The 24,907-nt window shown below is 34.2% G+C and overlaps 1 protein-coding gene and 1 long non-coding RNA gene across 2 annotated transcripts in view; both read left to right on the top strand.

Annotated features, from left to right (window-relative positions):
* LOC148945010 (uncharacterized) overlaps nt 1-24,907 on the top strand; it is a 540,330-nt gene that overhangs the window by 50,164 nt on the left and 465,259 nt on the right. The window lies entirely within an intron of this gene.
* The window catches only part of Prp6 (pre-mRNA processing factor 6), an 89,107-nt gene continuing 84,966 nt past the window's right edge, over nt 20,767-24,907 (top strand). Inside the window, exon 1 of the mRNA XM_089099453.1 lies at nt 20,767-20,984. Coding sequence (XP_088955579.1) covers nt 20,887-20,984 — 98 coding nt within the window. The 5' untranslated portion in view covers nt 20,767-20,886. The remainder of the gene's footprint in view (nt 20,985-24,907) is intronic.

Below are 24,907 nucleotides of genomic sequence, written 5' to 3' on the forward strand. Positions count from 1 at the left end.
CGAAAAATCAATTTATAAATATGCCTTAGTAAAGAAGGCATAATTGATCTTGGTTCCCCCTAGAATCAGATCTTCAGTTCCCGGGCCGGTGCTCTTTGGGGTCTAAGATTGAAGTATCAGTTTGCTGGTTTTGGGACCGGAAGATATCCAAAGTCGGGATAGCAACTTGCTACTTTCTGTACTCTAGGACATTCAACAGATTGGAGTTGAGTTTGGACTGTTTTTCTGATCGGATTCCAAGGTGTGGTGCAAAAATTTTTCTTACATTTTCTTGAGCAACCACGGATACTTTGTAGGACACATAAATATTTTAATCTTATTACTTTACATTTCTGGATCTTGGGTGTGGATGTATTAAATGAATAGATATTAATTTCCTGTTTTCTTTGATCCATGTAATTAAAATTATGTTTTCCTGACAAAACGATCTTTTCAAGTAGTGATCCCGGCAATTGCTAGATGATTGTTCTAGGTACAGGTACCTGGCTGACTGACCGTATTTCAAACAGTAGGCTGTATGAAAAGTGTTGGTCAATCCCGCTTTCTAAGGCTATAATGAGAGAAAGGTAGAGATGGCTAGGGCACGTTCTGCGGATGAAGGATGGCAGATTATCAAATATTGTCCTTTTCGGCGAACCGTCTAGGGCTAAACAGAAGGCAGGTCGTCTACAGTTGGGGTGGGAGGATGTCATAAAGAGAGATTTGAAGGAAATGGGAACTTTCTCGGAGGGTGTAAACAGGGAGGCTTTGAATAGATTGGGATGGAGGAGGGGCGTGCGTACCTGTGTTGGCCTCAGGCAGCTTGGTGCTGTGGTGAGTTGTTGGTAGTACTAGTAGTAGCAGATCCCGTCAGTACTCATTCTTTTAATCATTTTCCTGGGCACCGAAATTAGCAGTCTGTATGCCTGATTTTAGATGACTTTAAATTTCTGTATTACCGAACTGATCTAGTTACTACCTCGACTTCACATTCATGGAGAGCCAATCCGGGTGCTGAAGCACCTTAGCTTTTTTAATTGATCTTCAGTAGTTGTTAACCCCGTGTAACACCTCTGAAAAAAGGACGTTTCTTTGGTGTATTTTTAAACGAGTTAATTAAGATTCTTAATTCTTTGTTAAGAACAAATCTTATCTTATTTAGCTTATGAGTAAAAGAAGCTAAACAACAACAATAAAGCTGTATAAAAATTAGACAATATTTATTTATCATGAAATACACATATAATATTACGTTTTACTATTGCCTCAAAGGCTCATTGGCCTGTAAAAAAGGGGGGAGAGAAACAAGTCACTTGCTCAGAGGAAAAAAATAACCACTTACTCACAGAAAGCAGAGCAAAAAGGAGACAAAAACAGTAATAATGACAAACAAACAAATAAAAATAAAACAAAAACTACAGAATAAAAAACTTAATAGATTGAATAGACTAAATTAATTAAGTAGATTAAATAGACCCCAATAAAATAGAAACAGATAAGAAAACAAATAGATAAAAACAGCTTCTAAGAAGCCAAAAAATTTTAAATAGCTTTTTTTGAACAGCCTGAAAGAGTGGCACCTTCGAGCTGATTCGGGCACTTTTCTCATACAATATGACTCGCCATTAAAGGATTGAGATTCGACCTTACACAAGCAGTAAAAGGAATTTGAATATGTTTTTTTGTATTGTGAAGATGATAATTATTTTGATCAGAAGTAAAAGACGGTGGAACACTTAGGGGCTGTGGGAGGTTATCATGAAGCTGAGAAAAAGTAAAACATGCACATGAAGGAACATACAGTGACTCGAGATCGAGTAAAGGGATAACTCCTGAACGATTGATTTCCTGAATGAGGTTTCTTTCTTTATTTTAAACCTTAGAAAGTCGTTTTAACAGAGAAGGAAATGTTGACAAAAAATTACCTTAATTTATAAGAGAACTCAAAGAAATACCCCTTCCCCAGAAATGTATTTCTCTAAACATACCTCACCCAGCTCCTCAATTCTCCACATCCTTTGGAGCCATCTGTCTCTCCATTAATTTTCTTAATGCAAACGAGTTATCTATCAGGAGAATCTCTCATAATTAAATTACCTTTAACGAACCATGCAATTTGAACATACAGCAGAAGGTCCTAAAGGCATCCCAATTTTGGGATATGTCTCCACCGCGGGCTGTTCTATACAATGTGTCAAATTGCAATCAAGGGGCTAAACACTAAGTCGTTTTGTATACACCAGATTCATGAAAGAAGAACGGAATGTGTGGAAGTTGAAGCCAAGTTCCCATTAATTTGTACAGTTTCTAAATCTAAAGTTAATAGTTTATAATCAGCAAATGTATCCAAAATCATTTCTTGGAGTGATTAAGAATGTTGTCATTCTGCGCAAAGGTGTCAAATGAAGGTGGTAGAGGAGGGATTCATCCTGGATTTGGAAAAACAAATCTGCTCCCCTCAGTGGCAGATCCAGGGGGCGAGGGGGCACACTCCCCACCTAACGTAGTTTAAAGTAGTGTAATTTACTTAATTAACACAAGTTTGTGTTAATTAAACTTGCTCCTAATGCAAGTTTATCGGGTCAACCTATTTTGCACCCCCCCCCCCTAAACAAAATCCTGGATCCGCCCCTGACTCCTCCCCCTCTTCCATTTTGTGAATTGGCGACAATGATCCTGGGAACTCATCATGTTGCTGGCTGCATAAAGAAAAAAATCGATTTCTCACTTGGTGTAGTAACCTTTAGGTTGTGCAGACCCCTGCATATAAATTGCAACTTCTGAGTTGTGTTGTGACAAGGGACGTCACGTGTGAGGGAGAGGAGGGACGCCCCTCACCGCTTTTATTCAACCGGTCGGTTTTCATTACGTAAATAGGAAGATGGAAATAAGTAACATAAAACCAATGGAAGAAGATCAGTCTCAGTTGGTGAAAAAGGTGACATCATTTTATCAGCAATTTCACCCAATAAAAAAGACCAGCCAGTCAATAAAGTTAAGTTTCTCAAGGTCAAATAAAAAAAAGAAGCAGCTATTTTTCAAGGCTTAAAAACAAATTTTCGTGTTTATAAGTTTTAGCTTCCTTGTGAAATATGAGAATTTGTAGTAAGTCTAAGGCTCCAACTTACACGGAATAAGTTGTGGGCGTAGTCTGTTACAAGATTCATTGGTTGCGGATCAACCTAGTCACTAACCCCGGATTACGATATTACGAGACTTTTCTTACAGACTGATTAACGCTTGCTTAAGAAATTAAAAGATTTTCCAATTCTTGCACAAGTTTTGGTTTATTTTTCAATGAAAAAATGCAAAGCAGATTTTATTGATTTAATTCGGTATTAAGATAGAGCTGAATCTCAGCTATCAAAGAATAGAAAAATTGGTGTCATATGTTAGAACATTAAAACTATAGCACTGCAGAAAAACAAAACATTCAGGATACATCAAGGCCGTGTCCAGTGGAGGCTAGGGGGTTTGAACCCCCATTCTCGAAATGTTGGTCCGACTCGTAAAAATGTGACAAAAATGAATACAAACAAGTTTTTCAAGCGTTTATTTTTAAATTTTTTATCTTAGGCTAAGCCCCCAAAAAATCCTTTTGTTGCCCCCCCCCAAAAAAAACTGGATAAGGCCCTGTGGTACATAGTTCTTAAGGATTGGATTTTCATTTCCGTAACTTTTTTTTAAGGGGGGGGGGATTCATAAGGATGAGATTTTTCTAAAAACTTAAATTAACAGTTATTAAATTAATAAACATTATAAAACTAAAATTTGAAATAGTAAGGACTATTTTTTTTTTCATTTCTAATTTAGCAACGCCAGGTACGACTAAACATCTGAATTGCTGCTACTCTTTTACATCGCTCCATCAGGAGGTCTTAAATGACTGTTGAATCTTCTTTTGAAGGAGTCAACAGAGAAAACTTTAGGCAAAACATCCCCAGGGAGATCTTTCGAGATCGAAGTGCTGTTCTTCGAACGAACAAACGAAGTGCTGTTCGTTTAAACGTCGAACGAAGCTGTTCTTCAAGTATTTCACTCTATTCTTGGTTTATCAACCTTACAATAATTAGACCGAGCTGTCCGCCACTGCGTGTGTCTTGTTGGTCGGACAATGAGAGGCATAACACAAGAAAGCTTTACAGCAGGAGGTGAATTTACGGACATTTAGACAACAGCCATCCAAGCTACATTAAACCTGTCACTAACAGACTGGATAGAGTCATAAGTCATAAGTGAACCTGCCCTATTAACCCTATTCCATATCTTCTGATGTGGCGCCAACAACGTTTCGGGAGCACCAGAATACAGAGGATATCCATATTCAGTGGTGGGTCTGATGCAAGATCTGTTAAGAGGGATGATCGACCTGGGTGCTAGAAGGTATTTGCAGCAAAGAGTGATCCTTCACCCTTCGCCCTTCAATTTCAAGACATCCAAACACAACTTTTTTTGCTCCATGGGTACATCTTAGGTCTACTTATAACTCAAAATTGGTCTACTTATAAATCAAATTTGCAATTAGTTGTTTGAAAATTATGAAGTTTTTCGGGCATTGCCACATTTTGTCATTTTTACCACGCACAACTCTGATGATAAATAAATAAAGCTAACTAGTTAAATTTGACACAATCTTTGGTCCGTAAAAATTCAAGCTTCAATAGATTTTGCCTCTCAAACGTAACTGCACCTTAAATGAAAGCTAGCTTTCTTAAGCTGTTTCATGCAATATGGTCTAAGTTTATTTTTTGACTGCTTTTTCACATAATGAAAGCTAACTTTCTTAAGCTGTTTCATGCAATATGTTTTAAGTTCTTTTTTTTTATTGCTTTTCGTTCGTAAAAATTCAAGCTTCAATAGATTTTACCAAACTGCGGAGCTGCATATTGACAGCTTTTTCGTTAAAAGATTTTAATTCCTAATTTTCTTTTTTTTAGGATAAATATGATTGTATAAGCCTCCACTTAACCAGTTTGAACAATTAGACTTCTTTTACACTGCCTTCGGTTCTTTACAGTATTGTTTGAACAGAAAATTGCCCAAAATGAAACCTTGAGTGTAAGTGAAGACTTGAGCTAAGAGATCTGAGACTTAAGGCTGGAATTAAGGCTCTTTTCAGGGGGTGGGAATTTAAACTTTTCTACCCGTCGCTGCACCATCAAAACTGTAAACGTCACAATTTTCGCTCATAAATATTAAAATATAAGCTTTTTTGCCACCACCCAGGCGTGCCGTCCGGGGTGCTTGTCCTCTTTTATCCCCCCTAGATCTAGCCCCGGTGAAGACTAGATAAAAACATATGAAAAGGGGTTTGATGAAGGAACAGAAACAACTTCAGAGGCAGCACTTTGTGTGCATCAGCGCAAACGAGTATATAACCCCTTGATTATAATTCAACTCCAATTGATAGTATCGTAATCCTTCAAGCGATCTGTGACAGCTCTATCTTCAAAGATAGGGTTAACAAAGGAGCTGTGGCCAAGAAGAAGTGGGATGCCAATAAAGGATATTGTTGACAAAGGCGATTGAGCATCTCAAGGGAAGAATTAAAGCCTCTGTGGGGATAGAAAAGAATAGATTGCGAATCAAAATCGTATGTGGGGATGCAGATTCGAATACTCTACCAAAAATATTGCGTAAATAGTTGATATCTGAGCTAACTTTCGCTAAAATTTCAAATTTAGTATGATCATCTGAAATTGAAGTATATCTCTGCACATAGTCGGCATATGGCGTATAAATGGTAGCCAATCTGGTCAGCCACGTACATTTTTTTTATGGGGGGAGGGTAATGATAAAATAAATTGGAAGGAGTTTAATAATAAAAAAAATGAATTTGATTTGATAAGTTGAACGAGAAGAGCCCCAAAATTCCAGAAAATTTAGGATTTAGTGAGGGATGGGACCCGAGGTTCCACTACGCACGTCCCCAAAGGTAGTTCAGGCTGAACCCCATGAAGGCGTGCATTGATTGTTTATCAGCACTAACGTTACCTGGCAAACTTTGGCTGAAAAATAAATATGAAGAGGTGGATTTAGAGGCATGAATATATGGTTTTTTGCCACACTAACAATGCTCTTAAGAAGTAAAACGGTAGAAATAATTTCTGAGACAACACTGGCTAAGTACGACGAAACGAAAAAACCTTGGACAACAAAAAACGAAGCTATGCACGCCAGTCAAAAAAGAAGAAAAATGCCAATATTTCATCCAAAATCTCTACTGAATCTTCTACAGTAAGGAAAGAATAAAAATTACATAAGAGTCCACGAAATGATGCAAAAAGAACAACCTCCAAAGATAAAAATAAAGGCGAAGAGTCACCTCCTCAGATAAAGTTATTTTTATTATTCTTCCCCGAATCTCCGGGCAGCCCGAGCTAAGTCATACAAGCACCAGGTGGCTTTGGTTCTCGAGATATGTACAAGTATTGTTGTTATTAAAATATGTTTCTTTCGCTCACATAAACTATGGTTATGTCTTTTCTTAATGAAGATACACCATTGATTTCAGTGTAAACGACGGAGTGGTGAGGGTCTAACCTCTTCAAATTTTATAGAAAGTTTGGACCTCTGGCGAATAGATGAATATGACATTAAATTTTTGAAAACCTGCACATAAATCTTGCCTGGGGACAATAGGATGGTTTTGATGGTTCTTCTACCAGTGGCTGCAATATTAGAACTGAAGTTGAGTTTATAGTTTATGTCAAAGAGGACAATCTGAAGTCATTCCACTAAGAATTTTTGTTTCTTCGAGTCACGTTTCTAATTTCAAGTCTAATGCTTGAAGCAGGTCGGTCAAGCCAGTAACACATGTGGCTCCTAAGCTTAAATAGTCATTTTGTTCCTAAAGAAATAAGAAATTTTTCTAACCTCCATTCTTAGCAATGACGTTACAAAGTTGACTCTCGGTAAGAAAATCTGAAGTTTCAGCTAACAAAGATGTAATTTCCTTGTTTCTTTCCGCAGTGGTAATTGTGAGCCACGATTCTCATACTTAACCAAGGCCGTGCCCAGGATTTTTTTCTTAGGGGGTTTTACTCAAAGATTTTTTTCGGGGGGCGGGTACACAAAAAACCCTCAAAAAATGTATACAAAATTTGTTTATATCCATTTTTTTTACGTTTTCAGGAGATAAAATAAAAGTCCAAAATAGGAATAAAATCTTTTTAATAGACAGTGTATAATAAATTTCACAAAAAATTCCAGATATTTCGGTCACATATACAGTGACCGAAACATCTGGTATTTTTTGTGAAATTTATTATACACTATCTAATAAAAAGGATTTTATCCCTATTTTGAACTTTTATTTTATCGTCATGGAAAAGCAGTGTGGTCTCCGAGATTATCTACGTCGTTTTCAGGATTAAAAAAAAATTGGGGAGGGGTTCAAACTCCCCTAAACCCCTCCCTCCCCTCTGGGCATGGCCTTGTTCTTAACTAAGTACTATAACAACAAAGGAATCCTAAATCATTCTAGTTACTATTCTGATGGTATTTTATTTAGGGATGAATACAATTTCATAGAGTTTGGAACGATTCCTGATCCCCAAAGTCATGTGAAAGACATTAGTTCTTTCTCCGTACTGAGTTTCGCCAAGATATGACAACTTATTTTTTTAAATGCCATGATGACAAAAATTTAACAACAATTTCCCACCAAATTAGATATAAACACTAACTTGAGATTAGATATAAACACTAACTTGTCTGAGATCGGGTATAAGACTTTCAGTTTTTACCAAGTTCTCATCTATTAATTCTTTCTGGTAGATATTGTGATAGTTAGGGAATCCTCCCCAGTGAGTAGGCTATATTATAGGCAAAATTCAAAGAAGAACAAATAACTTCTAGTTCTGATTACGTTTGACTGAGATCCTAAAACCCCTTCTATTAGACATCCTGGTGACAGGAATTTAAATCCCTTTCCATCTCCGTAGAGTTCAGTTCGGAATTTGATCCTAAAATTATATGTTTACGAACTAGTTCATGCTTTCCGTCCAATTAGGACATTTCCTATAAATCCTGTCTTTTAGATATTTTGATATTAATAGTTTAGGGATCCCTTCCACCTCCCCGAAAAAGGTAGAATTGATTCTAAGCATCCCCAAGAGTAAAAACAGGACAATCACTTTTATATCAAAGTGGAATCAAGTTTTTACCCAGAGATAAGTTTTGGTGTTTTCTGTAGAAGACACTTAATAGTAACTCCTGTTGAATAGTAGCTGGAGACTTGCTACAAAATCTCACGTTTCACAGGGAAGGTAAAACTTATAAACACGAAAATTTGTTTTGAAGACTAGAAACGTAGCTTTACATTTCGTAGCTTTTACTGACTGGCTGGTCTTTTTTACCCAGTGATCAGGGTGATATTGCTGATAAAATTATGTCACTTTTTTACCGACACCGATCTTCTTCCATTGGTTTCCTGTCACTTATTTCCATCTTCCTATTTACGTAATGAAAACTGACCGGTTGAAAGTGTGGGATGAGGGGCCCTTATATCCCATTAAATCCTTAAATCCCTAATTACATCCCCTTAAATCCAATTATTATATCCACTTAAATCCCATTTTTGACATTAGAAACGGAAGCTATCTTGTCTTCATCAAGGTAAGTGATCGATTATTATAACAGAGATATTAATGCCCATAAGTATCAAATCCATAAGTATCAAATGCCCATAAATATCAGAAATATTACTAACAAGCCAGGTGACAATAAAACAAAAGAGAAGAAAAACAAAAATGGAGTTTCATAAGGTCAACTAAAATACTGGATGCAACAAAAACGGATATTTCGATCTAAAATATCCTGTGCTAAACAAGCTAGATATATGTGACATAGTTCTCTGTTTCGTTGTTTTATTTCACTTGAAAGAACCTTAGTCGAATACCTAGATTACAACTGAAAACATCGTTACTCGTTAGATTTTGGGTTAATGGCTGACCTTTTTTTCGTTTTGATTTTGCTTTTACCTTTTATTTTATTTTGCGTTGTTAGCTTTTTAATATTTCCAATTTGAGTTTTGTTCCATTTTGATATCCATGTGGCGTATCTTCGTCATTTTATTTCTTATATTCTCTTTTTATGGTCTAAATCGTTCCCATTTTTGCTCGGAAAATGTAAAATTTATTTTTTGAGACTGCCTATAATATTGCTGAAGAACAGAAGCAGTTGTCTTCCCGAATTATTCGTTTTTGTTGTATCCAGTATTTTTGTTGGCGTTATGAAACCCCATTTACACCTTTCTTCTCTTTTCTTTTTTTTTGTGATGGCAGGCGAATTTGATTTATGGAATTATCTAAAGCAAGATTATTGATATCAATATTTTTTTTTTTTAATATTGCAAAAAAAAACGATAGATGCCTTTATAGACAAAGCAATTTACATTCTAAATATTTTTGACCGTATTTTGGATTAAGTTACTTATAAGCAATAATACTGCTAATTCAAGATCTATCGTGAGAAAAGAAAAGTAGCCTTTTAAAGCTATTAAAATCCACTGTTTTCTTACTCAATTGAACCAATCTTAACGCAAAATTAGTCATCACCCATTCATCGATGACGGATCCCAGACAAATCTAAGAAAATAATTTCTATCATCTCCCCACTTCGATGACTTCCCAACTAATGCAATATTTTTCTGCCAATAACCCAATCGGAATCCTCTCCCTCCTAATCTTCTATCTTCCAAAGGAAACTATATTTCTTCCCCAAGGTGCAATTACGCGAGTTATAGCAGTGTGACTCATACAAGAAATTAGGAGAGGGAAAACAGATCCAGAGAGAAAAGCGAGGCTCTATCAAGCCTCTTTACTAGGTCACCTTCTCTTATTAGATAGATTCTTCACCGTTGCTAGGCTAATTAACTAGGTGCTTGCACGTTATGGACAAAGAAGGGAGGTAAATTAAAAAGACAATATGTGATGTTTATGATCATTTGTAGTTAAGGCAATGCACGATATTATATCATTTAGGATGTAATAAACCTATAAACTAGGAAAATATTTTATGAAAACTTGGAGGAAGTAAATTTCTATACAAATTTAGTTTTCCGAGGCTCTATACCAGTTTTAGACGCTAGGTGAAGCAGGAGTATCAATTCGTGGAAATTTAGAGGAATTGGGAAAAATGTATTTTTCAAAATTTAGGAAGTTGGGTAATTCTGTTGTTTTATCAATTTTTTAAGTGTAAGTATCCAAAAGGGTATTTTTTATAGTCTATGGAGGCAACGAAAAATCTAGGAGGGAAACTCCCTCCCAATCCCCAACTTCTGATTGACGAGCCTCGCCAGTGACCTCTCAACTACCTTTGGATATAGCATCTTAGCCAAGCAAGTTCACATAAATTTGTTCCTGACTGGGCATCATTCTTGGGCCCTAAATTTTGAAATAATGAAAGATACATTTTACCCAAAAATGTGGGGAGTCATGAGTTAAACGTTGAAATTTTGGAGAGTGGGATGAACTCTGAGGGGGGAAGTTGGAGAGCGGGGTGAAGTTGACATCCCGCCTGAGTACATGTCTGGTCTTAGCATCAAATACACCTTGATTATTATTTTTTACCTGTATTTGTATTATGTCCTTAGCATTAACTTACTGTTATTGGTGATATTATTGGCGTTATTGCTGAGGAGTTTTTAGACATTTGTCAAGAAAGATGTCACTATAAGATGTCAACAATATTTAGTCACAAAACTTTTGCATATCCAAATCTGTGGGCATTTCTACATATTAGGGGAAAACTACTAATCTGAAATCAATTATAAAAGGATAAACAATTACGCTAAAGGGATTGCTTATAATTAACAACACTTCTACAAAGATATTAATCTCAAGGAGTAGAAATATTTACATATTGTATCTGGTAAGTTTTATTAGTGTTTTCTTCTCAATAATTAGTGTTTAATTAGTGTCTAAAATTAGTGTTTTCTTCTCAGTAACATCGGTTGACATGTGAATTAGTCAGTAAGCTATTAGAGAACTTCCAGCCAAAATAAAGTTTCCAAATAGCGTTACCGTTTCTCCCGATTTTTCGGTAAGTCTACCGGATCCTCAATCTCTGTAGACAAAAAAAGGCATACGGAAAATCATTTAGATTTTACAGATTGTTGGAAAAGAAAATTGAAACCAAAACCCATATACAATAAAAGTTATATAATATACCATAAGAACCATACCATTATATGGTATACCATAATACCATAAAAACCAAAACTATATAAAGTTAGGTCATATTTCACGTTGACTGAAAAAAAAAGTCTTGCAGCACCGAAGCTTCTCCAGAAAAAAAGCTTTATTTTTTTAATCTGTAGGTTTTTCTTGGATTGAGCGCTATAGTTTTTTTTTTGAAAATATGCACAATTATCAAAAGGGACTGGATCACTAAATCAAAATAGGTACTAGATAAAACAATCTAGATAGGTCAAGACTTTGGGAAAATTCAAATAGGACCTTAATTTTAAAAAAATTTTCATTTGACGTCAAAAATACTTGCAATAGTTATAATAAATTCGGTGAAAATGAGTGTTTGTGCCAAATGTTTCAAAAAGCACATTGACTGAATCAAGAAAAAAAAAAGAAAAATCATCTAGCACCGAAGATTTCAACTCCAGACATAAGCTTTATTAATTTATCTGTATTTTTTTTCTATTAAGCACTAAAATATTTTTATTTACCATAAAAACCAAAACCATATAAAGTTAGATCATGTTTTGTGTTGACTGAAAAAAAAAGCAAAAAAACATCCTGTAGCACCGAAGATTCTCCAGAAAAAAAGCTTTATTTTTTTATCTGTAAATTTTTCTTGGATTCAGCACTATAGTTTTTTTTTAAATATGCACAATTATCAAAAGGGACTTGATCACTAAATAAAAATAGGCACTAGATAAAACTATCTAGATAGGTCAAGACTTTGGGAAAATTCAAATAGGACCTTAATTTTAGAAAAACATTTTTCATTTGACGTCACAAATACTTGCAATAGTTATAATAAATTTTGGTTAGAATGAGTGTTTTTGCTAAATGTTTCAAAAAGCCCTTTTGACTGAATTGAGAAAAACAGGCACTATCATCAAAACGGACTAGGTCACTAAATCGAAAATAGGCACTAGATAAAACAATCTAGATAGGTCAAGACTTTGGGAAAATTCAAATAGGACCTTAATTTTAGAAAAACATTTTTAATTTGACGTCACAAATACTTGCAATAGTTATAATAAATTTTGGTGAAAATGAAGTGTTTGTGCCAAATGTTTCAAAAAGCCTTCTTGACTGAATTGAGAAAAACAGGCACTATCATCAAAACGGACTAGGTCACTAAATCGAAGATAGGCACTAGATAAAACAATTTAGAATGGTCAAGACTTTGGGAAAATTCAAATAGGACCTTAATTTTAGAAAAACCTTTTTTCATTTGACGTCACAAATACTTGCAATAGTTATAATAAATTTTGGTGAAAATGAGTGTTTGTGCCAAATGTTTCAAAAAGCACATTGACTGAATCAAGAAAAAAAAGAAAAATCAACTAGCACCGAAGATTTCATCTCCAGACATAAGCTTTATTAATTTATCTGTATTTTTTTTCTATTGAGCACTATAATTTTATTTACCATAAAAACCAAAACCATATAAAGTTAGATCATGTTTTGTGTTGACTGAAAAAAAAAGCAAAAAAACATCCTGTAGCACCGAATATTCTCCAGAAAAAAAGCTTTATTTTTTTATCTGTAAATTTTTCTTGGATTCAGCACTATAGTTTTTTTTTAAATATGCACAATTATCAAAAGGGACTTGATCACTAAATAAAAATAGGTACTAAATAAAACTATCTAGATAGGTCAAGACTTTGAGAAAATTAAAATAGGACCTTAATTTTAGAAAAAAAAATTTCATTTGACGTCACAAATACTTGCAATAGTTATAATAAATTTTGGTGAAAATGAGTGTTTGTGCCAAATGTTTCACAAAGCACATTGACTGAATTAAGAACAAAAAGGAAAATCATCTAGCACCGAAGATTTCATCTCCAGACATAAGCTTTATTTATTTTTATGTATTTCTTTTCTATTCAGCACTATAATTTTTTTTTACCATAAAAACCTAAACCATATAAAGTTAGATCATGTATTGCGTTGACTGAAAAAAAACAACAAAAAAACATCCTGTAGCACCGAAGATTCTCCAGAAAAAAAGCTTTATTTTTTTATCTGTAAATTTTTCTTGGATTCAGCACTATAGTTGTTTTTGAAAATATGCATAATCATCAAAACGGACTAGGTCACTAAATCGAAAATAGGCACTAGATAAAACATTCTAGATAGGTTAAGACTTTGGGAAGCTTCAAATAGGACCTTAATTTTAGAAAAACATTTTTCATTTGACGTCACAGATACTTTCAATAGTTATAATAAATTTTGGTGAAAATGAGTGTTTGTGCTAGATTTTTCAAAAAGCCCTTTTGACTGAATTGAGAAAAAAAGAAGAAATATCATCTAGCACCGAAGATTTCATCTCCAGACATAAGCTTTATTTGTTTATCTGTAATTTTTTTTTGGTATTCAGCACTATAATTTGTTTCTGAAAATAGGCACTATCATCAAAAGGGACTAGGTCACTAAATCATTTGACGTCAAAAATACTTGCAATAGTTATAAAAAATTTTGGTGAAAATTAGTGTTTGTGCTAAATTTTTCAAAAAGCCCTTTTGACTGAATTGAGAAAAAAAAAAAGAAAAATCATCTAGGACCGAAGATTTCATCTCCAGACATAAGCTTTATTTATTTATCTGTAATTTTTTTTTGTATTCAGCACTATAATTTGTTTCTGAAAATAGGCACTATCATCAAAAGGGACTAGGTCACTAAATTAAAAATGGGCATTAGATAAAAAATCTAAATAGGTCACGGCTTTGGGAAAATTCAAATAGGGCCTTAATTTTAGAAAAACATTTTTTCATTTGACGTAAAAAAATACTTGCAATAGTTATAATAAATTTTGGTGAAAATGAGTATCTGTGCTAAATGTTTAAAAAAGCACATAATAATTTAATTTAACTGTCGATAGTATAGAGTAATCTGTCGGAATAAATATGCAAATAGGTTGGTTGAATAAAATAAGTAAAATTAAAGTCGTTTTGCAAAAGAGGTTAAAACTATTTTTTCACCGATTGAAGCTCGATTCCCTGGTAGGAATTTTAATAGCTAAAATCATCAAATCATTACCTAGCATTTATTATAGTGTAATAAATTATAGATTTTATGGGCTACAATATATACTACTAAATTATAGATTATAGATTTATGGGCTACAATACGGATCATTTTAGTTTTTGGCATACTATAACCCAACTGAATTCTAGATTAAAGTACCAAGAACACGGAATGTGAAATTGTATTTTCTGCATTGTTTAAGTGCAAGGTATTTAGAACAAGGGTTTGAAGGTGTTGTTGTCTTTGAGAATCAGCAGCTTGTTAATGCTTGAATTTACAAGCAGCCAATGCATGACTTCTGTACAATAAGTATACAGATAGCTGTAAAATTTACTGAGTAATTGTTTTCCTTTTTCTTTGCAATAAATTTCAGTTTCCAGTTGATCAATTGAGCCAGTTTCCAGTTGAGTGAGTTTCCAGTTGAGCCTGTTTCTAGTTGAGCCTGTTTCCAGTTGTGTGAGTTTCCAGCTGATCAGTTGAGTCTGATCCAAAGTACCAGGGACTTTGGGAAATGAAATCCAGTTGTTTGAATCGGTTGAAACTTACCTTTTCTATTATTTTTTTAGTCAGAATCTCAGTCCTAATGAAAATGACCAAAACAGAAATCTTAGAAAACCATAATTTTTGAATATGAACAACATTTATGTTCATGTTTATGGGTCCATATTTACGTGGATCCATATATTTATGTAATATGCATATATATATTGTATATAATATGTATATATAAAAAAAAGTAAAGGTAAAGAATACGGCAGTGGACTTTACAGTCCCTACCGGCGGTGCTGATCTCCTTTTCTTGGCCCTTCAGCCAGAGTGTAATGGAGGATCGGGGACCATCCTGTGCTTTCGCACACCCTTCCTGTTTACCTTCCCCAGATTTCTCCAGGTACCCATTTTAAAGCTGGGTTGACTTTGGCTGAGCTTCGCTGAGTCACGCCACTGACCCCCATCCCAAACTAAATAATTGGGTACACTAAGATTCAAACCCTCGCTCTTTCCGACAAAGGATCCTAAATCCAGCGCACCAATCCACTTGGCTAGGACAAAGGATGTATATGTGATATGTATATATAATAAATTTATTGTAAATATTTAGAAATTTATGTAATATGGGTCCAGAAGATAAAAATTTTTATTTTCATATCCTTTTTGCTTTAATGTGATGAAACATCTTCCTTAAAAGGAAGAAGATGAAACTTCAATTTGAGTACTGCTACGATAGGATAGTTATAAGGGAACAGTCCAATACCACTTTGAGTTGTATTTATTATATTTCTACCTAGTAATGATGATCAAAAAAGAGGATTTTTTACTTATGAAACCAGAAGCCAAATGTGATCTTCTGCCTGGTGTTCAATTTACGAGTTTAATGAAAACTGTTACTTCTAATGTGTTAATAATTATTATTTATTTCTAACCCAGACTATACAGAGGTACAATACGTGGAGTATCACGAAGAAAAACACATAAAAATGCAACGCAAATCAATATAGAAATAAAAAAAACACCAGTTAGAGTTACACATAAAATTTAAAAGAAACTAAAACAAAAGAGAAATAACATAAAAGGAAGGGAAGAAGAAGAAGAGAAAAAAACTCACAACTTGCATTATCTAATAAGCAATAACATACAGAAATATGGACACAAGATGCCATTGTTGTTGTCATTATTTAATTTAACCAAAGAGAGAAAAACAAACAAACAAATTAAGGAAAAAAAACTTACGACTGAAAAAACTTGATAAGGTGATGGTGCGGAGAAAAACGGATACAAGCGGTATTTGAAAGCTTTCTGTGTAGTGCTTCCAGTTTTACAGTAACATCAGGAACAAGAAATTTATTAATAATGCTCCTTGGAATTTTTAAATTAGCTCATTGTCTTTGAGAGTAACTAACTTGAGTTTAAATAACTAACTTAAACTTAAGAAAGTAACTAGCTTTAAGTTACTAACTTTAGTAAATTTGTACTGCACAAATAGGATTTTATATATCTAACTTTGGTGGTAAAAATTAGGCAAAGGTCCTAACACTTAGTTACAGTCTAATGCAGAAATAGATAGCCGAAGATGAAATAATCAATATTAAAATTTAAAAAAAATGCAACAAAAACTTTTGAAATTCTAAGATAAAAAAATTATGTTTTGTGAATAACAAAAAGAAATTTGTTTCCTTCTAAAATAAGCTAAATGAAAAAAAGAAGTTAAATAGTAGCCTACTATTGGTCCAATCATAATGTATGACAACCCTGTTGAGCTCTAACCACCATAAACATGCACAAGGCCGTACCCCGGGTTTTTGTTTCGGAGGGGGTTTTACTCAAAGATCTTTTTTCGGAGGGGCGGGGGGGAACACAAAAAAAACTAAAAAAAAACGCCAACAAAATTTGTTTATACCCATTTTTGTTACGTTTTTACGAATCAAAAAAACACTTCGGGAGGGGTTCAAACCCCCCTAGCCCCCCTGGGTACGGCCTTGAACGTGCTAGTAATATTGCGTCAACCTCGTGCCCCCACATTGCGACAGCATTAAATCAATAAACCATTTTCCTCACATCACTGTCTACATTATTGAACTTGTAAGTAAGTTGATCTTTATTTATCTTTTCCAAGAAAGTCATCTAAGCTAAACCAACAGTAAAAATTGTTGAGGTAAATAACCCGGGTTGAACAAAGCTGTTTGTAAATACTTGCAATAACTTATTGAATAACCCAAATTATTGGGCTCTATTGAACGCGGTTGGAACATCAAAATGAATTTCTTGCAAAAAAAAAAAAAAAATCAAAAAGATTTTGCTATCCCATAGAACCTTCGAAACTAACCAATAGTACTGTTCGCTTATACTAAAAAAAAATATTTAAAGAATGTTCTATGCGTAAAACACATTTCATATAATTATCTACAATTATATGAACTACAATTATATGATAATTATATAAACTGTGGCGTAAAAGGACAAATTGCAGCTTATTCAGCTCTGAAGCACTATAAGAAAATAATTAATCAATTATTAATAATAAGAAAATAATCTTAATAATCAATCTTAATAAGAATCTTAAAAATCAATCTTAATAAGAAAATAATTAATAATTAATAGAATGTAATAAGTACTTTTGAACAAAATTGAATAATTACGATTGAACATTGAACGCTAAATATTACAAAAAATAATTACACTAAACGTGTTGGCTCTAGAGGAGTTCTGAAACTATACAACATTTAACTTGGCACAGGTGTATATACATAAAACAAATGTGAAAGATGATTCTCAATACCGGAGACAACAATTTAACTGAGTCACTTCACCTCTTCTCAAGGCCGTACCCAGAGAAGGGGGGGATTAAGGAGTTTAAACCCCTCCTCCCCCCCCGAAATGTTTTTCTGACTCGTAAAAGCGTAACAAAAAGGGATATAAACAAATTTTGCATGGGTTTTTGGAAATTTTTTGTGTAAGCCCACCCCCGAAATTTTTTTTGGAGTAAAACTCCCTTCGAAAAAAAAATCCTGAGTACGGTCTTGCATCTTCTTCTTCTTCAAAGGTTAGGAGGTCTATAAACGCCAAGAACAGGCAGTTCCACCTCGTTATTGACCCCGCTGCAGCACTAGGTCTCGATTATGAGTTTATATACTAGGCAATCCTGCTACCATACGCTTAAAAGCAATTTATTTTATTGTTATTATTAAAAAGCAATCTATATTCTTCCTGTTTTGGAAATAACGTCTCCAGCTGCCTCTAAGGACTCATAATCAGTACTTTTCCAATTGATTTGATGTTTTCCTATATTTCTTTAAAAATGCCGTTAACTTTCTGCTTAGCTATTTAATTCAAATTTGTCTCTGCAGTTTAGTTGTTATTTTTCCTGTGAATTTCTTGTTAGCGCTTTTATTAATTTTTATTTTTTTTTAATTATCCTCTATGTCCATTCATGCTTCGTATAGCCGGCGAAAACAATTTCTCATTATCATTAAAGCAATATGAAAAAAGTAGTAAATCCGTCTCATTTTTTATTCTCATTTGAGACCTGAGACCTGTCATCCTAGAAGAGGGAGACAATAATTTTAAATTTTATTGAGCGAACCATGATTCTTTAGCTTAGAGGAAAGACGCTTGAGGGCATTGTTCTTCTCGCACAAGCAGGGGCGTCGTTTGGGGGTGGCAAGGGGGGGGGGGGCATTTATCCCCTCCCCCCCCCCAATAATGTGGAGCAAAACATGTTATACATCGCATGCCCTTTGACTATCCAGATAAGGACCCCTCTTATCCCCCCCCCCCCAATAAAAATACTGAAGATTCGTCCCTGCGCACCAGGACTGGCAATCAAACTAAAGATGCTAGATGCTTCCATTAGCTGAGAGGCAAACACAACACGGGCGAAAATGGTACATCCCTCAACTTAATAGGTAAAAGGTAAAAGGGCTACTGATTTAGATACAAAATATAGAACGGTTTGTTCTGTTGAGGAAAAAGGAAACGACATTTGTTGGCTATGGCTGGTCTTCATTCTTTGTCTGATTATATCTCTTACATATATCCCTAGTGCTTCGGCGTAAGATGGTGATCTTGGCAGCAAGTAGGTCCATCGTTTCATTATGTTTTTTAGCTTTATGGCAAGGAGTTGGTTATGGAGATGGTAGATCCACTGTTTCATTATGTCTATTAGCTTTATGGCAAGGATTTGGTTATGTAGAGGATAGATCCGCCATTTCAATATGTTTATTAGCTTTATGGCAAGAAGTTGGCTGCGGAGATGGTAGATCCATTTGTTGTAAAGATGGTAGATTTACCGTTTCATTATGTTTATTAGCTTTATGGAAAGGAATATATTGGGAATGTATCCATTTGACTTTTAGCTTTTAGATTTAGGTGCAATCTTCTGTGATTTTCATTGATTATTATCAATAATTTTGTTGATATTTTGGAGCAGGAATATCGGAGGTAAGGTTTCCGTTAAATTAACGATATTTTCAGACTCCATGCAATATTTAATATGCATACCCAAGGTAAAGTGTATGGGGTTCAACCCAGCAGATCGGATAGACGATTCAAGTGGGAAAGGAAAATAAAGATTGAAGTTCAAAGAGGGGATACAGACAGATATATACAATTATACGAATAGGGTAATGCTTTAAGTATCTGTTCTGCAAAGTTACTAATGATCAGTGGAATTCGAACTAGACTTTTATTCGTAGGAATTGGGTCAGCTCTGTAACGGGTGGACCTATTTCCCAAAGGAAAGGAGGTTCAACAAATTTTTAAACATCAGGGGTTTTGTTGATTCCAATTTGGACCTCTGATTGAAAGAGATTTCAGCATCAGTGACTGTTGGGGCAAACGGTCTTTTTTGCAGAGGTGTGTCAGTATACCACAAGCTTGCTGCCCTTTGTTTGAGTTTTACGGAAATATTTCTTTCTTTAATAAGCAGCTCTTTCTCTTAATTTAAGTGTCTCTCAATTTAGAAAGAACAATGGCCTCGTACAAGCCTATAGGTTGTACCCTCATTTATAAGTTGTACCCTCGTATAAGCCTATAAGTCTAACATTTTTGGGGTACCCTCATTTAGTACCAGCTTGTTTTTTTAGTATACAAAGTCGCCGAACAGTTTTAGATTTAAAAGAGTTGATTCATTCATGTCACAATAGTTTGGAATCAATCCTTTGACCTTGAATCCTTTGGCGACTCTAATCCTTGGAGTCGCCAAAGAAGTCTTTTTAGCTATTTAACATACTAGTCTTACTTTGAAAATTGACTGTTTATCGGAGATTGTTTTTGAAAAGACCTCAAGTCGCTACCTAAACATTTTAAATTGTGTGTTTTAAAAACGAATATAAGCTCAAATAGGATGATATTATTGTGTGAGTAAAGTAAACGTTAAAGCATTCCATTTGAAAAAAGATTCTTCAACTTTATTGATGCCAGGGAGGGAGGGGGGATGCATCGCATAATAATGACTTTGTCAACGTTACTTTTCTGTAACCAGTATTGTTTTACTGTAAGTTATGGGAATAGCTAATTTGAAAAATTTTTATTTTATATATATTTTTACGACAACATCCAACACATTTTATGGCTAAAATGAAGTGACCAGAATAAAATGAAGCAGTCTGAGGCACGTTGTTTTTACTTTTATCACTTTGTGTATCTTTGAAAACAATTTGTCATAACACAAATCTCTTTACAGATTTTTTTTTGGAGGTGGGCAACTGCCCCCCAATATTGTGTAAAATACATTTATTATATATCCCATGCCCCTTGTCTATTCGAATATGTGCCCCTCTTATCCTCCTCCCTATAAAAATGCTGGAGATTCGCTACTGCTTCTCCGTATGTAATGCTGAAGTTTGTATATCTGGCTTAAGTTCCTTGCGCAGACACTGGGCTCTACAAACCCAAAGAAAGTTTAATAGCTGCACGGTGGGAATGTTTTGCTGGTCAACTATTTTAAAACTCTTTTTAAAAAAAATTTTCCACCTATTTTTTTCCTTAATTAATCGCACAATTTATGATTTATTGCCATCTATTATTCTTGCTTCTAGATGACTTAAGTTACGAAACTGTGATTGTGGAAGAATAGATTAGCTAGTAAATAAGTTGGAATACTAATCTAAACTCAAACTGAGTATATTACTACACTGCTGAAGTAAAACATCCAAAAATCGAAGATTTGATTACTATTGCTTGTACAGCGATAATGGCAGTGAACATTCCATCGATAAGTCTGAATCAACGGAAGAAATCTTTTATTGGTGTTCAATCTCCACTTGGATATGTTGCTGGTGTTGGTAGAGGGTAGGCTATTATCTTTTTCCTTTGTAGGTTGGGTTTTCTAAAAGGAAATAAGTTGCACTGGAATGGGTCTGGCAAATGTTTCGTTTTCTGCTGTGATTTCACAGATAATGCCACATTTTTCTATTTGTTTAAATAAACAGCATTAAAAACATGAAATTGATATGGGAAATATATACCAAATCACATTATTGAGTTAGGAATTAAAGTGAATACACCATTCGATGCCTTTTTTATGCTGATTACAAATATAATAATCATTTCTATTGGAAATGAATTTCAGCCCCCCCCCCCCTATATATGCCAATTCAGGGTAGGGCTATATATTTCTACATTAGGGGGGTGGGGGTAAAGTTTAAACTTAACTTTCATTTACATGAGAAATAGAATTTGCCCTGGTCAATATCTACAAAATCATATTATTGAGTTAGGACTAAAGTGAATAGGCTACACCATTTGATACCTTTTTTTATGCTGATTACAAATATGATAAGTATTTCTATCAGAAATGAATTTCAGCCTTCCCCCCCTATATAGGCTATACCTAACCTAACCCTGAATTGGCATATATTGGGTGGGGGGGGGACTAAAATTCGTTTGCAATAGAAATGCTTATTATATTCATAATCAGCATAAAAAAGGCATCAAATGGTGTATCCACTTTTGTCCTAACTCAATAATATGATTTTGTAGATATTGACCTTTGCCCCCCCCCCTAATGTGCAGATATATACCCTGAATTTGTATATATAGGGGTGGGGTTAAAATTTATTTCTGCCAAAAATGATTATTATATTTAGAAAGAGCATAAAAAAGGCAACAAGTGGTATATTCACTTTATTTGTAAGTCAATAATATGATTTGGTAAAAATTTACTGTAATAGCCTAAGTACTAGGCTAAGTATAGGCCTAGTCTATTTCTGAAGATTTCTTGCACAAAAAATGTCTAAGGGCATCAGAGCTGAGTGTCATTTAGAAGGAGGTATATTAGAGATGGCCCAGTGACATGGGGAGAGGGGTAGATGGCCCAGCAACATGCAATAAGAGAAATCTTCTGGAGAGATACAATTCAAGCCCACTTGGTAACCACAACCACAAGATAGGTATGACCTCTGGTGGCCATTCTTTAGTGGTTTAAAGCTGACACCACCATTCAACAGCAGCTTTGGATAGAGTATACCTTAAAAATTACCTTAAACCACACTTGCTAGTAATATGGACAATTCCAGTGTATGCCAGTTAGTGATGATAGGGCTGCAGCTTCATCAGCTTCATCCCATTGCATGCACCATATTTTGGTCCCCCATTCCTTGTTGAGATTTGCTTTGAAACTGTCAATGGTTGGGTATGACAGACAGTGTCAGCCTCCTAGCAAGACACTGGAGATGAGGTTGGCATCAGTGGTTAATTGAATAGGATAGACAGTCCCAATTACATTTCCATCACTTGTTCTGTTCTTTGTGAAGTTTAGGCTCACAGGACACAGCTGTGGGTACAATCACAGTTTTAGCTTGAAGAATATTCCATTTGTTGACAGCATTCTTAGAGAAGGAAAGTTGTCACATTCATGTTTTAACCATACATTTTGACAGTTTATGTGAGTGGCCTCTTGTATGTTGCTGGCTTGAATGTTTGGTAAAGAGGGGTTGTTTGGTTGAGTATTATACTTGTAGGCAAATATTATGTCACACAGTGGCATCTGAAAAGGAGTGTTATTGACTAGAGGTGCTCTAGTCTCTTGTTGTAAGAGAGATCATGTAGGCCAGATATGCACTTTGTGGCATGCCCCTGAACTCCCTCAATTAGGCTAGTATCATTCTTCTTGGTTGAAGAGGGTGAGACATGCACTGAAATCCAATACAGGCCTGACTATAGCCTTAGAAAGACTTGATAGGAGCAGCTAGGTATAGTGAATATAAGGAGACCAAGGCTTGAGTTTCCACTTGACTGCTAGCTTAACTACTTTCCAAGATTACTGCCCCTCATCCAGAATCTTACTTTTATTTTGCTAGTAGAACTAAATTAAAAATATATTATGTGATTTAAAACCTACTGCCTAGTTGATATAGTCATCTATTTCTTATCTGTGGATTCATTACATTTGAATCTAATAGAGTAAACAATTTACAAATCTTTTAATTTTTTTATATTTCTCAATATTATCAATGATTCATGGTTGGGTTTGAAATGCAAATGAAACAAATTATAAATTGCTCTTGTTTTGACAAAATTGATAGAAAAGGAGTCAAAGCTTGATAAGCTACACAGTAGCTGCTGTGCTAATCATCACTTCAATAGTTGAATCACTGTAGAATATCTGCCAGAGAGAAAAAAACTGGTTTAATCTAAATAAAGTAGTGACAGGCATACAAAATCATACTATAAGCAATAACAAAACATTAATTAATACAAAAATTAATGAACATTTTGACTCCATATCTGGGAGCCTTTATCAACAGAAGAAAAAAACTTAGTTAATCATCTAAAGAAAAGGACAAAGAGCAACACAAACAAAAGAGAAAAAATGAACTAAAGACTAAATAAATAAATTAAACTCACATCTTAATAAAACTTACAAAGTACACCACATCTGTAATGACAGATAAGAACACTAAAATCTTTAGATAATTTTTGTCTTGAAGATCTGATTAGCAAATAGGAGCTATTAAAAATAAAATACCATTTTTATTTTAACAAAAACAAACCTGAGGTCACCACCCCTGATTAAAATTATAGGTTAAAACCCCTGAACTATTTAGACATGGTAAACATTTTGACAAAACTCATGCATTATAAATTGAGTGAATTTTTCACTTGCAAGTTTGAATGCCATTTGTTGACTCCTGCCAGCCTTGACCTTATCCTAACTATTGCTTACACAGTTGTCAGCTGTTTGAGGACTCCCACTGTTAGGAAATTTTACCTGCCCCCTAATTAAACATTTATAAATTGAACTAATTCTAAAATCTCTTTTGTCTTTATTAATACTAATCCCCCCATGGATATTTTTTTTTAATTTTTATAAAGCTTTATAAGAAGCCTATTGAAGTGCACAATTTTTTTATCTGGTCAAACAATATATTATGATGAGGAAAGTCAAAGAAATGTTATGCTACATCTGATTCAAACGTTTCTGGTTTTCGATTATATTTTAGCAAACCGTCAAAGGCATTTTTGTGTTTCTGTAGTCTATTTTATAAATTTTGTTGTGTCCTTCCTACATAAAATTTACCACAAGAACATGGAATTTTGTATACACACCTTTGTATGTTTTTTTGAACTCTCTCTTTTCCATTATTTAGTAACAAGCCAATAGTATATCAAGATTTAAATGCTTTTTTTATGTTATGCTTGCCTAGTTCTCTTTTTAATCTCTGTTACAACTACAGAATATACTGCAAAGTTGCATAATTTGTTTGTTGATTTGACCCATCATCTACTATTTTTGGATCTGTCAACTGTTTTTTCTGTTTCAATTATTTAGGAAATCATCTTTTCAGGGTATCCATTACCTATTAAAATATTGTTATTGAAAACTAGTTCAATTACTTATGTATTTTTGTAATACTAATTTTAATGCCCTATCAACCAAAGAAATGACTATTCCCCTTTTTACTTGGATAGGGTGATTTGACCTGAACGACAAATACTGGTTGTTGTTGGTCGGTTTGTTGTAAATTGAAAATGCCAAATCATTATTATTTCCATAAATCAAGATATTCAAAATGGTAACTTATTCTCAGTTTCTTATTCAACTGCAGAAATTAGTTCCCCTCCTAAAAAAATAAACATTTTTGGAAACCCCTAATTTCTGAATCCCTGTAGTTCCAAATAGCTAAAATATCATCCATGTTTCCACAACTTTGAGTTTTAAAATACCATATATGTTTCTGAAACTAAAGTTTCTACATACTCTACATTAAGTG

The sequence above is a fragment of the Artemia sp. Qi Xiang Cuo genome, chromosome 13 (genome assembly GCF_049724085.1).
Source record: "Artemia sp. Qi Xiang Cuo chromosome 13, ASM4972408v1, whole genome shotgun sequence".
NCBI lineage: Eukaryota > Metazoa > Arthropoda > Branchiopoda > Anostraca > Artemiidae > Artemia > Artemia sp. Qi Xiang Cuo.